The sequence below is a fragment of the Rhinatrema bivittatum genome, chromosome 9, assembly GCF_901001135.1.
Source record: "Rhinatrema bivittatum chromosome 9, aRhiBiv1.1, whole genome shotgun sequence".
Lineage (NCBI taxonomy): Eukaryota > Metazoa > Chordata > Amphibia > Gymnophiona > Rhinatrematidae > Rhinatrema > Rhinatrema bivittatum.
Window position 1 is genome coordinate 163634496 of NC_042623.1, and position 15126 is coordinate 163649621.

The 15126-nt window shown below is 44.6% G+C and overlaps 1 protein-coding gene across 4 annotated transcripts in view; it reads right to left on the bottom strand.

Annotated features, from left to right (window-relative positions):
- Positions 1 to 13546, bottom strand: part of INPP5D (inositol polyphosphate-5-phosphatase D) — a 243623-nt gene extending 230077 nt beyond the window's left edge. For 3 of the 4 annotated variants that reach the window (XM_029616171.1, XM_029616172.1, XM_029616174.1), the window contains exon 1: positions 8434 to 8567. In XM_029616171.1, the coding sequence (XP_029472031.1) occupies positions 8434 to 8567 (134 nt within the window). Of the gene's footprint in view, positions 1 to 8433; positions 8691 to 13389 lie in introns of those variants that run through there. The other variant, XM_029616170.1, reaches the window with a different exon arrangement.
- Positions 13547 to 15126: the final 1580 nt, after the last annotated feature.

Here is a 15126-nt window from a genome sequence, read left to right on the forward strand (position 1 = left end):
TTTTACTAATGCGGTCAATCCGAATGCACACCCCTACTGCATAGTCGAGGCTGAGCCTCTTAATGAGGAGGGAAGAAGGACCAATAGATTTAAGCTGACATCATTCCTAGAACACAGTGCAGAAATCATCCAGAGTCTCCCTGCAATTGTTCTGCAAGCTGCTCTTACAATGCAGACTAAACACACAATTATTATGCCTACAGTCTAAAGCATAACCCACACCTGCAGACTGGAACATCCATCCTCAGTCAGTTGTGACTATATAAACTGTTTGCAGAGGTCTCCGCTGTGAGCGAGGAACAATGGAAGCTCAGTTGACTGGTCCATTAAGTGCTTTCATCCCTACAAACAAATTGTTACAAAACCCCATTCAACTTTTTTTTTTTACCTATATTGTATTTCCTTTCCCACAACTATCGCTAAATGAAGATCTATATATGAAAGTCCTTTCCCGCCAACCTTCTCCACTGGTTTTCAATGTTTGACTCCACCATTATCTGTGTCTGCATAGTGTGTGCTTGCATAGTCCAGGGATGGGCAATTCCAGTCCTTGAGGGCCGCAAATCGGTCGGGTTTTCAGGATATCCCTAATGAATATGCACGAGAGAGATTTGCATGCACGAGAGAGATTTGCATGCACTCTGCCTCAGCTACATGTAAATCATTTTCATGCATATTCATTAGGGATATTCTGAAAACCCAACCAGTTTGCAGGTCTCGAGGACCGGAATTGCCCACCCCTGATATAGACCTTCTCAAGATGATATCCCTGGACTTGCTGCATAGAATAGTGCATTGTTTCCCAACCCTCTTGTGGAGGCACACCTAGCCAGTCGGGTTTTCGGGATTGCCACCACGAATGTGCAGGAGATAGATTTGCATACGCTGGGTCTCCAATGCATGCAGATCTCTCTCATGCATATTCATTACAGTCATCCTAAAAATCTGACTGGCTAGAAAACACTACAGTAATATTCCAATGAACCAACATAACAGCTGCACAAAATTACAATTTAGTGCTTTCGCGTTTGTTATTTAGTCAGAAAACTCTAGTTCAGGGCTTATCAAACCTGTCCTCATGATTTAATTCTCACACAACCCTAAGTACAGGACCTTGAATACCAGTGGGAGGATGGGAGGAGAAGATCACCAGTGTGTGTGGGGTGAGGATGGTGCAGCGTAGTGATGTGATCTGCAGGACTGGAGAGGAGGATGACGATTGTGCTAATGTCATCAGCAGCACAGGTGCCCCTAGGCACATATCTACCGTTCCTAATGGGAATGGCCTTCTTTTGCCTGTTTTGGGGAATCATGGTCAGCGAGAGTGGTTCCTCTTTTCCTCATCTCCCTCTTTTCAGGTTCCTCTCCTCCATCCTCCCACCTTCCTATATTTTAGGTTCCTCTACCCTTAACCTTCAGGTGCCTTTTCTCCCCAACAGGCTTTCAGGCTCCTGTTATCCCCCTCCCTCCTCCATTTTCCAGGTTCTCCCTCTTTCCTTTCAAGGTTTCTCTCCTCTTCTCCTTCCCTAGACACCAGTGTAAGGCTATTGCAGAAACCCTGATATGTAAGGGAAACAGTATGAGAGGTAGGTGCAGGCAGACCAGGCTTAGTAGGTATGCAGAGAGATGGGACCAGGCCAAAAAAAGCATCACTAAGATGCAGCAATGGTGCAGTGCCCCTTAGCAGGAGCCTCCACTGCCAAATGGCAAATGCAGCCCTGCACAGTCAGTTGGTTTTCAGGATATCCATGAGAAATATGCACAAAATACATTTGCATATACTAGTCTCTAGTGTATGTAAATTTATTTCATGCATATTTACTGAGAATATCCTGAAAATACCATTGGCTATAAGGTTATCAGGACCCTTTAGGAAGCACTGCTCTCATTCGTGTTTGCACTTTCAGGCCGATTCAATAAAGTCCGCGGGAGAGCGGACGAATGCCCACTCTCCCGGCGCTCGCACCGGCCACTCGCCGGTGTGCACGATTCAGTACTTAAATTAGGTGGTGCGGTAGAAACGGGCAAAAGGAGGCGCTAGGGACACTAGAGTGTCCCTAGCGCATCCTTTTAGCCCGGATCAGCAGCTGTCAGCGGGTTTGACAGCCGACGCTCAATTTTGCCGGCGTCGGTTCTCGAGCCCGCTGACAGCCATGGGCTCGGAAACCAGACACCGGCAAAATTGGGCGTCCGGTTTTCGGCCCAACAGCCGCTGGCCCATTTAAAAAATTTTTTTAACTTTTTTTACTCTTCGGGACCTCTGACTTAATATCGCCATGGTATTAAGTTGGAGAGTGCACAGAAAGCAGTTTTTACTGCTTTTCTGTGCACTTTCCCAGTGCCGGCAGAAACTAGCGCCTACCTTTGGGTGGGCGCTAATTTCTTAAAGTAAAATGTGCGGTTTGGCTGCACATTTTTCTTTCTGTATCCCGCGCGCATACCTAATAGGGCCATCAACATGCATTTGCATGTTGAGGGCTCTATTAGGTACCGCGGGTTGGACGCGCGTTTTCCTCCCCTTACTGAATAAGGGGTAAGGGAAAACGCACGTCCAAGGGCAGGTTAACAGCGCACTGTACTGTATCGGCCTGATAATAAGTTAAAATTGGTCCTGCGCACTGAATGTTTCTTTGCTGCTGGTGATTTTCAGACCATCATGAAGGCTATTCTCTCTCATTTAGACTACCGTAACACTCTTTATGTGGGTCTTCTGGCTACATTATTGCATGTTGTAATGAAGTACAACCTGCCTGGAGGCAGAAAAAGCAGATATATAAAAAAAAGAGGAAAAGCAACCTCAGGGTTGGATAGCAGGGGGCCTATTTCAGACCGTACGAAAGTGCCTGGGAGAGGGGCACCAGCCCGCTCTCCCGCCGAAAGAGACAAAATAACTGTGCCCTGCATCCCGCAGGGAGCACAGAAGAGAAGGCCTGAAGAAAAATCACACGAATGTGATGCAGCTTGGATAGCAGGGGGCCTATTTCAGACCGTACGAAAGTGCCCGGGAGAGGGGCACCAGCCCGCTCTCCCGCCGAAAGAGACAAAATAACTGTGCCCTGCATCCCGCAGGGAGCACAGAAGAGAAGGCCTGAAGAAAAATCACACGAATGTGATGCAGCTTGGATAGCAGGGGGCGGTATAGGACAGGATAAAAACTACAACTCCCATGTTCCTTAGGCAGCTAAGAGAACCATGGGACCAGGAGGAGGTGGAGTCAGCAGCTGAATCGAGTACTTGGGAATCAGATTCAGCTGAATCAATGCTGGTCGATGAAGAGAGCGTGCCTGAGTTGGGGAAGGAGTATGAAAAGAGCAGGTCTTCTGAGACAGAGGAGGAGATGGACATGGAGCTGTTAACAGAGGAATCCTCCTTATCAAACATGGAACCAGAGTGAGTGACTTTGATAAGGGAAGGGAGGACTTAAAGCTAAGAAAGAAGGTGTTTTTCCTTAGCGCTGGTACAAGGTGTTTTCTGTATGTTTGGTAAGGGAAGACAGCTTCCTGTGGCACAACTGGAGGGGAGTAGGGGAGGGTTGTGCAAACTCCCCAGCAGGGCGGTGATTTAGGCTGAGAAGGTCTGGTGACAGAAGTCTGTTCCAAGGGGAGTTTTTTTTCTAACACTAGAGACTACAATTGAGAATTGGATTAATAGACTAACATGAACTATCATTGAACTGTTCTTCTATATTTATATCTGGGGGAACTTGATGGGGCATTAAGTCACGCAGTTCCTCGGTGAAAGGCCAGATCACTTGGACACTCAAGGAAGCATAAAGAGTGCACGGCCTAGAAGGCAAAGGATACCAGAAGTGCATCTGGGACTTCCAGAACCAAGTGTGCTAATTTAGCCAGAAATTTGACGCTGGAATGCCCATTCTGCAAGGACCTCAGAGGTGAAGCGTGACAATGTTCTACAATTAGTTCAGAATGCTGCAGCTTGGCTAATATCAAAAGAACTGCAATATGATCCCATATGCAGATTGGGGTAGATTTTAAAAGGGTGTTCGTGGGCATACATGTGTGCACGCTACTCTGCGTGCACACATGTACACCTGATTTTATAACTTGCGTGCGCAGGCACGCACAAGTTATAAAATCAGGGGTCGGCGCACACAAGGGGGTGCACAATTGTGCACACCGAGCCGCGCTGCCTTCCACCGTTCCCCCTAGCCTGTCCTTCCCTCCCCCGACCTTTATTTTACCTTTTGCGCCTGCCTCTGGGCAGGCGCAAGTTGTGAGAGCCAGCCAACTGCCGGCGTGCGATCCTCAGCACAGCAGCAAATGGCCGCTGTGCCGGGAAGTGCTGGCTCCGCCCCTGACCACCCCGCTCACTCCCCGCCCCTTTTTGCAAGCTCCAGGACTTACATGCGTCCTGGGGCTTTACGCGCGTCGCCTGGCCTTTTAAAAATAGGCCTGGTGTGTGTAACCTTTTTAAAATATGGCCCATATTGCAAGCCTTACATTGGCTGCCTATTTTATGCAGGATTTGCTTTAAGATTACTACTTTGACATTTAAAGGTGTTGTGTCCGTTGCTGTCTGACGTCTCTGCTCCGCCCACCTTACCTTGTTGGTGACTCCCTTTGGAGGTTGATGGAAGGCTAGCTGCTGTGGCGTCTCCAAGCTGTCCTCCTCCGGTGTTCCCGGACCGGCTCGACGCTGCAAGCCGCCATGTTGACCAGATACCTAGGGCATGCACGTGCGGCCCGACTGATGTACTAGTGTTGGCGCGAACCTCGGGCGACCCCCTGAGATGATGTCACCAGCTCCAGATATTTAAGGTCTCAGTTTTCGCTAACAAGACGAGTTAGCAAGGGGTTCGCTTCCTCTTGGTCGCTGCGGATGGGATTCACTCTCCGCGACCCTAGCTACTCTGCCTCCTTGGACTTCACTAGAGGTACCCGCTCCTTGGGTCCTCGCTCTCTCTTTTTCTTTGCAGGTCGCAGTCCGGAACCGGTACTCGCTCCTCGAGGGCCCACGTCCCGGACTTGCTCCTGAATACCACTTCTGCTAAGAAGTCATCGCTGCTTACAACATTGTGAGTTTCCCTCTATCTCTCAGAACTTTCCCTGGATCCAGGTACTCGCTCCTCGAGGGCCTAATGTTTACCAACTCCTATGCTGCCTTAAGAGACTATTGTGTGTATTACCATCAAGGACTTGTTCCAGAACTCTGCATATACTGCCTACTCACTGTCTTAGGCCTGGATTTATCAAAATGCGGTAAGTACCGCATGTGATAGCAAAAGGGGTGTGTTTTATGCTAATATAGCATTTATCGCAATTTGCGCTAATTACCTGTGTGAAGAGCTAAGTTAGTGCAAATTGCGATACCATTTTCAGATTCTGTGATAAGTGCCAGACCTGTTGTATTTCCTTCATTCAACCACCAGGGGCCCATTGTTAATGGTCCTAGACACACAGGGAGGAGGAGGAGGAGGAGGAGGGAGGGGGAGAGAGAGAAAGAGAGAGACTGGCCATAATGTCATGGCCCATAGGTAGGTATTTGTATCCCTATAGTACGCCCACCTAGTAACTCGAGGTGGGGTTTAGGTAAGAGTGTAGGGGGTTAGGGGCCACTTTGACATTCTACGTGACACCTACGAACAGAACAGTGGTCTCTTGTGAAGATTTGATGACCTTTGGAGTAAGGAAACTCACTCCAAGATGAGATTTGACCAAGGTTCTCTCAACCTAGCTTGATGTAAGCTAGGTTGAGAGAACCTTGGCCAAATCTCATCTTGGAGTGAGTTTCCTCACTCCAAAGGTCATCAAATCTTCACAAGAGACCACTGTTCTGTTCGTAGGTGTCACGTAGAATGTCAAAGTGGCCCCTAACCCCCTACACTCTTACCTAAACCCCACCTCGAGTTACTAGGTGGGCCTACCATAGGGATAGAAATACCTACCTATGGGCCATGACATTATGGCCAGTGTCTCTCTCTTTCTCTCTCCTTCAATTCACCTGAAATAGGCCTTACGGGAGACATCGCAAAGGGCAATGAAACCTTACCACACGGTCACGGCAGCTATCACACAGCCTAACGCAATTCAAAGAGGTGTAGTTAAAATCAGTGTAACGACTGTGCGATAGCTCTTCGCAGACAGGCTAACCCAGCCCACTCTTCGCCCCTAACTCCTCCTATTTTCTGAATTTGCATAGCACCATACAATATGGTGCTATCGCATGCGATAAGCCCTTAACGCATTCGAAAACCGTTATCGCATTTTGATAAATGACCCCCTTAGTTTCTCTACAGCTCAGCCACCCTGGGATCGCTGTTCCAATACCCGAGGGACTATAGCCCAGCCAGGCGTTTCCAGATCACCACTGCCACCTCTGGTGGTTTACCATATTGTCTAATAAAAGAACTAGTATGTGTCTGTGTCCTACATTGAGCCTGACCAGTGGCCCCTCTCGGTATTTCCCCTGAGGTCGTGGTCACCTGCCACTGGTCCAAGGATCCACCCACAACTACTCTAAATAACTACAGATTGCTAATTCCCAGCTTTCTCTACTGAGCTTTAACAGCAGATTGCTATCTCCTCTCGGAGATCATAGCAAATTCACATCAGCTTGCTAACTCCGCACAGAGACCACATCAAAAGGACCTTCACTGTGATGCCCCAGCTCATCAGCACTCTGCACTTTGCATTTATACACGTCCACTACTACCTTAAGCTCTATGGATTTATATGTTTTAACTGTCCCTTCGTGTAAGCACTTACAATTAGCAGAAACTAGAGACAGATCTTTCACTGTAGTTGCTCTAGCATTGTGGAACTCTCTTCTCCCTGAATTATGACTCCAGAGCTGTTACTTGATTTTTTGTAAAACAATAAAAGTCATAGATAGAAGTCTACAAAATCATGAAAGGACTTGAACAAGTTAATGTAAATCTGTTATTTACTCTCTAGATAATAGAAGGACCAGGGGGCGCTCCATGAAGTTAGCAAGCAGCTCATTTAAAACGATTCCAAGAAAATTCTTTTTCACTCAGCGCATAGTTAAGCTCTGGAATTCATTGCGAGGGGATGTAGTTTCAGGAGTTAGTGTTACTGGGTTTGGATAAGTTCCTAGAGGTTAAATCCATAAACTGCTATTACGGTAATTAATAAGCAATACTAGCTTGTGATCTTTCTACTGTTTGGGTACTTGCCAGGTACTTCTGACCTGGATTGGCCACTGTTGGAAACAGGATACTGGGCTTGATGGACCCTTGGTCTGACCCAGTATGGCAAGTCTTATGTTCTTATATTTTTTTTTTAACAGGCCTTTTCAGATTTGGTAAACTGAATGATATTTTACCTTTAATAGGGTATATTTTATTATGTTGCTTTTTAATTCATATTCCTTATGTATTTATTGATGTATGTTTATTGATTAACTGTTATTATGTTGTACTCTGCCATGAACTGTCTGTAGACTGGTAGAAGATAAATGACATGGAAATAAATATAAACAGCTGCTGCCTGTTTCCACACTTGCTTCCGCTGAAAGGCATTCACAAGAAGATGTGGATGTGCTAATGAAGTTTGCACATCTTCTTCTCTTACAAACAGTCCCTAGCATTACTCTTTATTTGTCCTCCCATCCCTCTACGTTACAGTTTCAGTATCCAGGACATTGGATCTGGGAGGGAACAGACTTCATTTTGTAAGAGCTCATCACTTAATGGTGAACTGTTGGTTGGATGGGAGAGAGAGACAAAGAAGCTGCTCTCTCTTCCATTTCAGGGAGGGACCACCACCTGCTGCACCCTGACAGTGGCAGACCCCACAATTACCCAACGAGGACTGGAACTTGCAGGTCTAGTCACAATTTTCCCAGTCTGAGTCTCCACCGACAGACCAGCCAGGCAATGTGCTCCCCCTGCATTCAAATCAGCAAACAGACAGACAAGTCACTTGTGATGCTTCCCCCTAAAGAAGAACGCAGAGGAAACAGGACCGCACAGCTCTTTTGAGGCAGGATGAGAACATCATACTACAGAAGTATTTGCCACCCTGAGACAGGAGAGTGGTGAAATTGCAGGGACACGCAATAGTGTCAGTCAGGGCGATTTAAATAAATGCATTCAATTGTGCCCTGTTCTGAGTACATAATTCCATGCTGAACACGCCATGAATTTAAATTAATCTTTCAAGTCCACTTCCACCAATCACACTAAGCCCCTTCCTGTTGTATTAGGTCGTGTACTGTCTGCGGTTTGCACAACACAACTGATATGTTCAAAGAACCTTACACTCAGCTCTGATTTTCATGTGTATATGGAGGATTAATTCCTTTAGGACTTCCACCGTTTGTCTCTCTCCTCTTAGTTTCACAATTCTGTCAGCTGCAGGTATCAGCATGTTGTTACAGTTAATGTATGCACTGTGCGATTATCTATCTATACAGAGGAGATCAAAGCTTTACTATCAGAAAGGTACTTACAGCACACACAGGGCATATGCCCGAGAGATGGACTCGCTGTCCCGCACCAGGAAGCTGCCATCCTTGCCAGCCTTGGAGAGCAGGTCCTCGGCTTTGGAGCGGGTGATGTTCCTGTGGTACCAGCAATGAACCATGGTTGGAAGCAGTGGGGGTCGGGAAGCGGAGGGGCCGTGACTGGGCAGGTGCTGCACGGCCCCTGGCTCTGGGTGAATTCACTCACTCTCACCACTCTTTTACTCAGTTTCCTGTTTTACGCTCTGCAGAAAAAGAGAAAGGAAGCTGCATGGCCGAGAACTTCCTCATCGCAGCACACAAAGTAACACACCAGAGTGACTAACGTCTCCCCCCCCCCCTCCTCCCTTCTCTCCCTACTACCCCCCTTCACTCTTCCATGTACCGTGGCACAGGAAACCTTCATTTCCACACAGCACAAACATAAAACAGCCCCCTTTATCTGTTCCCTATTCTACTTGTGATTAACAGTACAAGAAATAAGACTGTGTGCAAAGGAAAAAAAAAAAAGGCCAGGAGGGCCTGTTTCTAAATCTGTATGTAGAGGGGCAAGGGAAGGAGGGCTTGAAGCCTCTTCTTGGTGGGATTGTTCACTTTTGCCTTTGCAGGCCACCCAGTCTGGAAAAGGTGGTTTGCTGGAGTCACGTGCCGAGACCTACAAAAAAAAAAAAAAACCCTTCTTGTTCTGCAAACATTTTCAAAACAAGTCTGCAAAATTCACAGGTCTGCAAAACATGTCATAGGTTTTAAATAGAAACGTTTCTATGCGAAATGTGGAAAAGAGGCAAAATTAACACATTCTGCAGTCTTTTGCCAGTTTAAAAATATTTGTGAAGAAAAGGATGTGGGCTGGCCTTGTGGCTCATGTCAGAAAGCTGCAGCGCAGGAGATGGTGGCTCAAGTTGCCTGTCCATTGGAGCGTTTGATTTTTGTTCTTTTATTACATTTGCCATTCTAGACTACTATTATTTTATTTATTGTAATAATATTTGGTTTTTATTTATTTAATTTTATAACCTCTGGGGGTTTTTTTTTTACTCTTTTGTTTTGTAATTTATTACAATTATGTTTTAAATTGTACATTGCTTTGATTTATTTGACAGAAAGGCAATTTATCAAATCAAGTAAAGTAAAGCTAAGCACGCTCAGGAGAATTGGGGAAACGAGGCACTTCAGCTCCGGGAAGGGAAGGCGAGTGTCTCGGCAGGGCTTTCTTTCAGCCAGCGAGGTATCCTGTATTGCCTAGGCGTGCAGTCTGTCCTGCGGAAAGGGGACTAAGGAATGGAAGAGACGGCGTTAAACACACCCCAAAAAGAAGGGAAGGGCTTCGGACATGCAGTGAAACAAGTGAATTTCAACTCTTTTGGCCCGGTTCACTAAAACAATTCTCATTATGGCAAAATATTCGCAGAAGTGGACATTTTCCACTAAAATCTCTGCTGCCCTTTTTACTTTTCCTGGGAATACTTCCGCACATCTCTGCATACTGCTGAGGGCCTGTCTCACCAGCTCCTGTAACATTCGACACTGGAATACGATGGCCTGTGATCGAATCTAGACACTGTTCAAACATCTTTAAAAAAAAGTTAAAAACCTGGTTGTTCAAAAAAGCATTCACTTAACCCCTACCTAGTCTCTGTCCTCACCCCCAGGTACCTTTAACCCTATTCTACGTATCCCTTTCCACCTAACTTCCTATTACCATCTCCGGTAACCCACAACTATTACCCATTGCTAATACAATTTGCTGCAGATACTACTGCTTTGACTGTCATACAGTTATGTAAATATAATATGTAATATAGTTGCTATCTCTCTATAAAGTTGTTTAAGTTTGCTGTATCCTCCTGCGATTACACTCACTTGGTCCCTTAGACTGTTCCTCATTCTCTCCCCGTTCCTTACGAATCCCTGTTAATTGTAACTTTATCCTTCCTTTCTCCCAACTAGTTTTTTGGCTCCCCAGTTATATGTGAACCGATGTGATATTCATTTGAATGTCGGTATATAAAAGTTATAAATAAATAAATAATAGATAAATAACTGGCTCCCGCAGCAGCCGCTGTCATCCCCCAGGATTCAGGCTACGCAGCCAGCCGTGTCATTAAGGGGTGAACCCTACCCCCGTCCCTCCAGACTGTTTCACATGCCCATGGTCCTAGCTAATGAGCCTGTGTTGTGATATCACTCAACCGTGTTGTAATGACCAGGTGAACACACAGGTATGATGTCACAAATAAATGCCACCCTCAGCCTTCACTCACAATTACCTGGGGATTGTTCCCCATATTTTTTTTTAACTTCCACTATCTCACCCCCACTCTCCTCCCCCCCCCGGAGCCCAGATATCGCATTGACAGCACCTGGTCAGGGGCCACAGAAGGTGGTTCCCTCTGGAAAGTGGCAGTGCGCATCCTGAGTCTGGCCACTAGGATTTGCTCTGATTGGGAATCCCTCCTTCCAGGCTTGGAAATAAAAGAGCTTTATAATAAGTACAATTTTACTTATATTCTGCCTCTTGTGACTCTTCAAAGCGGATTAACGTTCAGGTACTGCAGGGATTTCCCTACGCCCAGAGGGCTCACAATCTAAGGAGGTCATTTACTAAGCCATGGTATTTTGCTCTCCTCAAAACAGCAGCTTAGTAAACCCCGTGGAATTTTCTCCTGCGGCAAATTGACCCCCTGACCCCCAAACCATTTTCACCTGCGGCAAAATACCACGGTTTTAGCAGAGACCTGGCCAAACCACGCAATGTTGGCTCCAGGCTGTGGGGCTGCCATGGTCTTGAAAGGCCCAATTGGGCCGAATAACCCGCCCCCCACTCCAAAGTATCACAAAATCCCTATGGAGACCCCTGTCCCCGTCCCCACTGCTCCTGGAGGGTGGTTAAAATAAAATAAGCCAAAGGTAAAAAAAATGGGAAACATTTGCCAGTTGCAACAAAAACCAGTCAAACATGAAACTTGCAAAAACATGAAAGTAAGGTGTCAGCAAGCCTGACGGTGAGTCATGCACAGATGTGCCAAGACCGCCCAGACTATTCAATCCATCCATCAAAGGAGACATTTTTAAGGTGTTTTTTTTTTATATAGCAAATAAAACCAGGAACAGTCAGAAGTGTTATCATACAGCGAACCCAACAACACGGCCAGTGTTTCGCTGAGAAGCTTCCTCAGGGGTAAACTTAAATTTATAATCCGCTGTGACTGTTGGCATTTGTGAAAGGTCAGTAGCCTCAAAGAAGTTTTCTTTTCTTTTTTTTTTTTTTTTTTGTCAAAGTAAAATAAAACCATTTTCATCACTTTGGAGCCCTGGGGTGCAGGCCCTTCCCCCTCCTCTGAACCCCAATCCATTTTTTTCCAGAGGGCACCTTCCAACTCCTCCAGGCCTTACTAGCACATCCCTGGTCGTCCAGTGGGAGACCAAAGCACCCTCTGGGCTTGGGGCTACCATTTTTCAGAATGCCACCAGTAAGCCGAGGTCCTACCTATGCCAGTATGTGCCCATAAGGCCCACAGGGAGGGGGGGGAGGGGGACAGGATTGGGAGGGTAGGCTTGGGTGGGGACCTACCTACTAAACTGAAATTGCTAAGACTGAATTAGTTACTCTTGGTAAATATTCATCACCCGACTTTCCCATGTCCTTTCACTTCGATGGTCGCAGCATCCCAGTCACTCAGCAAGTACGGAACCTGGGGTGTAAACTGATCCTGGTTTATCACTGCTTTCACATGTCAAAGCTTCTGTTAAATCTTCCTTCTATAAGCTGCGTATTTTAAGATAAGACCATTTTTTGAGCCTCGAGATGTCTGTACATTGCACCAGGCCCTGGTATTAGTAGGCCTGGATTACTGTAACCCTTTATATGTTGGCCTACCAGCAAATGTTATACGTCCATTACAACTGGTACAGAATGCCGCAGCACGTTTCCTGACGGGTGCACGTTAGCGGGATTACATTTCTCCTGTACTGGCCTCATTACATTGGCTCCCGATTTAAACAGCGCATCGAATTAAAAATCAACTCCTTGATACATAGACTGTTATCCAAGGCCTCTGAATGCTGGGCTAACTCAGTCCTACAGCTTTACAGAACTGTTTGATCATTAAGTCTGCAATTAAGAACTTGCTGGGGTTACCATCAGTCAAACTCACTTATCTGGATATCACAAGAAAGAGGGCATTTTCTGTTGCTGGACTGATAATCTGGAACTCTCTTCCTGAACAGATTTGGATGATTGAATGTACAAAAGCTTTTTAAAAGGCATTAAAAAGTCATCTATTTATTTAATACTGAAATAACATCTTAAGACTGAAGTGATGTAGAGTGATTTCATAGGCTATGCTTATGTTCTTTATTGTTGTTATGATGTTTTAATTTTACTTTTACTTTTTTGTATTCTGCCCCAAAATTTCTTACTGATGGGCGAAGATAATTAATCTTTTAAATAAATAAATAAATAAATAAATAAATAAATAAAAATTTATTTATTTATTTAAAAGATTAATTATCTTTGCCCATCAGTAAGAAATTTATTTATTTATATATAGTTGGCACCCCAGGAAGTGCGGCTGCAAGCTTCACTAATAGGAAAGACTCAGCTGCCCCCCGCCCCTGTGACACTGCAATCAGAGATGCACACTAAAAACAGTGACGGTTTCCAACAAAACTTTCACTGAATTGATGAGTACTGATAAAATGTTCTTTACAGTGATATTTTCAGATAGATATATTACAATCAAGGGTTGTTTTTTTTAATATAAATTTGTGACCTCTTCAGTACTTCAGTTTATCAGAAGATGTAAAAGTCAATTGTCCAAGTTAATAAAGGCAGTTTCTTTCTCCTTCCTCGTTTGGATTAGGGTTAGTGTTAAACTTCCCTCCCTGTAGGCAGTAAATAGCATGTTAAATCCAATTAAAATGCAAAATCTCAACTCCTACCTTTCACATTCTCCTCCAAGTACCTCTCTTCTCCTCAAATCTCCAACAGTTATAAGTGAGCTCTTTAGGAGGTCACATGGATTACTTCCTCACTCTCTCTCCTCCTCTGGATGGCTGTAAGTCATCTCTCCTCATGGATGCAGATGATCCTAACTTCCTTCTCAGTGAAGTTACCACTTCCTTTTGTATGTCAAAACAAAACGTTGAGATGCTAATTAATGGGAACCCAGAAAAAGTAACATAAATGTCTTTTTACATAAAAATAGGGAAAAATATTTTAGATTTAATTCTTGGTAGAACACAGGATTTGGTGAGAGAGGTAACTGTGGTGGGGCCACTTGGCAACAGTGATCATAACATCAAATTTGAACATGACTGGAAGGGGGACAATATGTAAATCTGCAGCTCTAACATTAAACTTTCAAAAGGGAAACTTTGATAAAATGAGAAAAATAGAAAAAAACTGAAAGGTGCAGCTGCAAAGGTTAAAAGTGTACAACAGGCATGGACATTGTTTAAAAGTACAATCTTAGAAGTGTGCATTCCACTTGTTAAAAAAAGGTGGAAGGAAGGCAAAATGATTACCGGCATGGTTAAAAGGTGAGGTGAAAGAGGCTATTTTATCCAAAACAAAATCCTTAAAAAATTGGAAGAAAGATCCATCTGAAGAAAACAGGAAAAAGCATAAGCATTGTCAAGTTAAGTGTAAAACATTGATAAGACAGGCGAAGAGAGAATTTGAAATGAAGTTGGCCATAGAGGCAAAAACTCATAATAAAAACTTTTAAAAATATATCCAAAGCAGGAAACCTGTGAGGGAGTCAGTTGGATCATTAGATGACCGAGGGGTTAAAGGGGCTCTTAGGGAAGATAAGGCCATTGCAGAAAGACTAAATTAATTCTTTGCTTCTGTTATTTACGGAGGTAAACCAACTGTATGAACACTGTCCTCCCTCAATCCATGGAAATGCGCACAGTGTCCCACAATATGCATATTTTAGATACATTTGGGGGAGATGCTTCCAAGGCTGTGCTCTGAGTGGGATCACACATGTAAATTGTGTTTTCAAATCTGCGTGCATTATTTTCTGTAAAAATTCTACCTACACAAAAAGCAGGCGCAATATTCCGCAGAAGTTTTCTACCCACAGCAGTTTTGAAAAGGAAAGTATGTGCATACTTTCCCTTGAAATTTGATACAAAGTCTACAAGTCAAAAGTACCTGCATCTTTGCACCAAGGCAAACAGTTTGAAAATTGTATATGTATCTGTCACAATATTAGTTTCCACTGGGTTTTTTTGGTAGGTTATTCCAATTTCTCAGTAAAGAAGTTTTTCCTTATTTCTTCTGAGCCTCCCTCTCTCCAGCTTCCTATCATGACCCCTTGTCCTTAAATTTATTTTTCTATGGAAAATTACACTTTCCTGTATCGGACGCTTTCTATCCTATCACACCTTTCCCTTCCAGTTACTCCAGATGATAGCAAGAGAAGGCACCATACTCAGGGACATACTCTGTGGTAGTCGCATGCTGTCTAAGCTCATGGTAGAAATTAGCTCCCCTTAGTGTACGAATTTATGAACCACATGAACACAATGGCTCAAGCTGGTACTTGGGGGATTTCCATGCAGTGAGAATAGAAGCCTCAGACAGAAATGATGAACCTGTCGCTCTGATGAAATATTTCTCACAGGAAATGCTTCTACTGCTGGTCACAAGCAGACACCCCTACAACA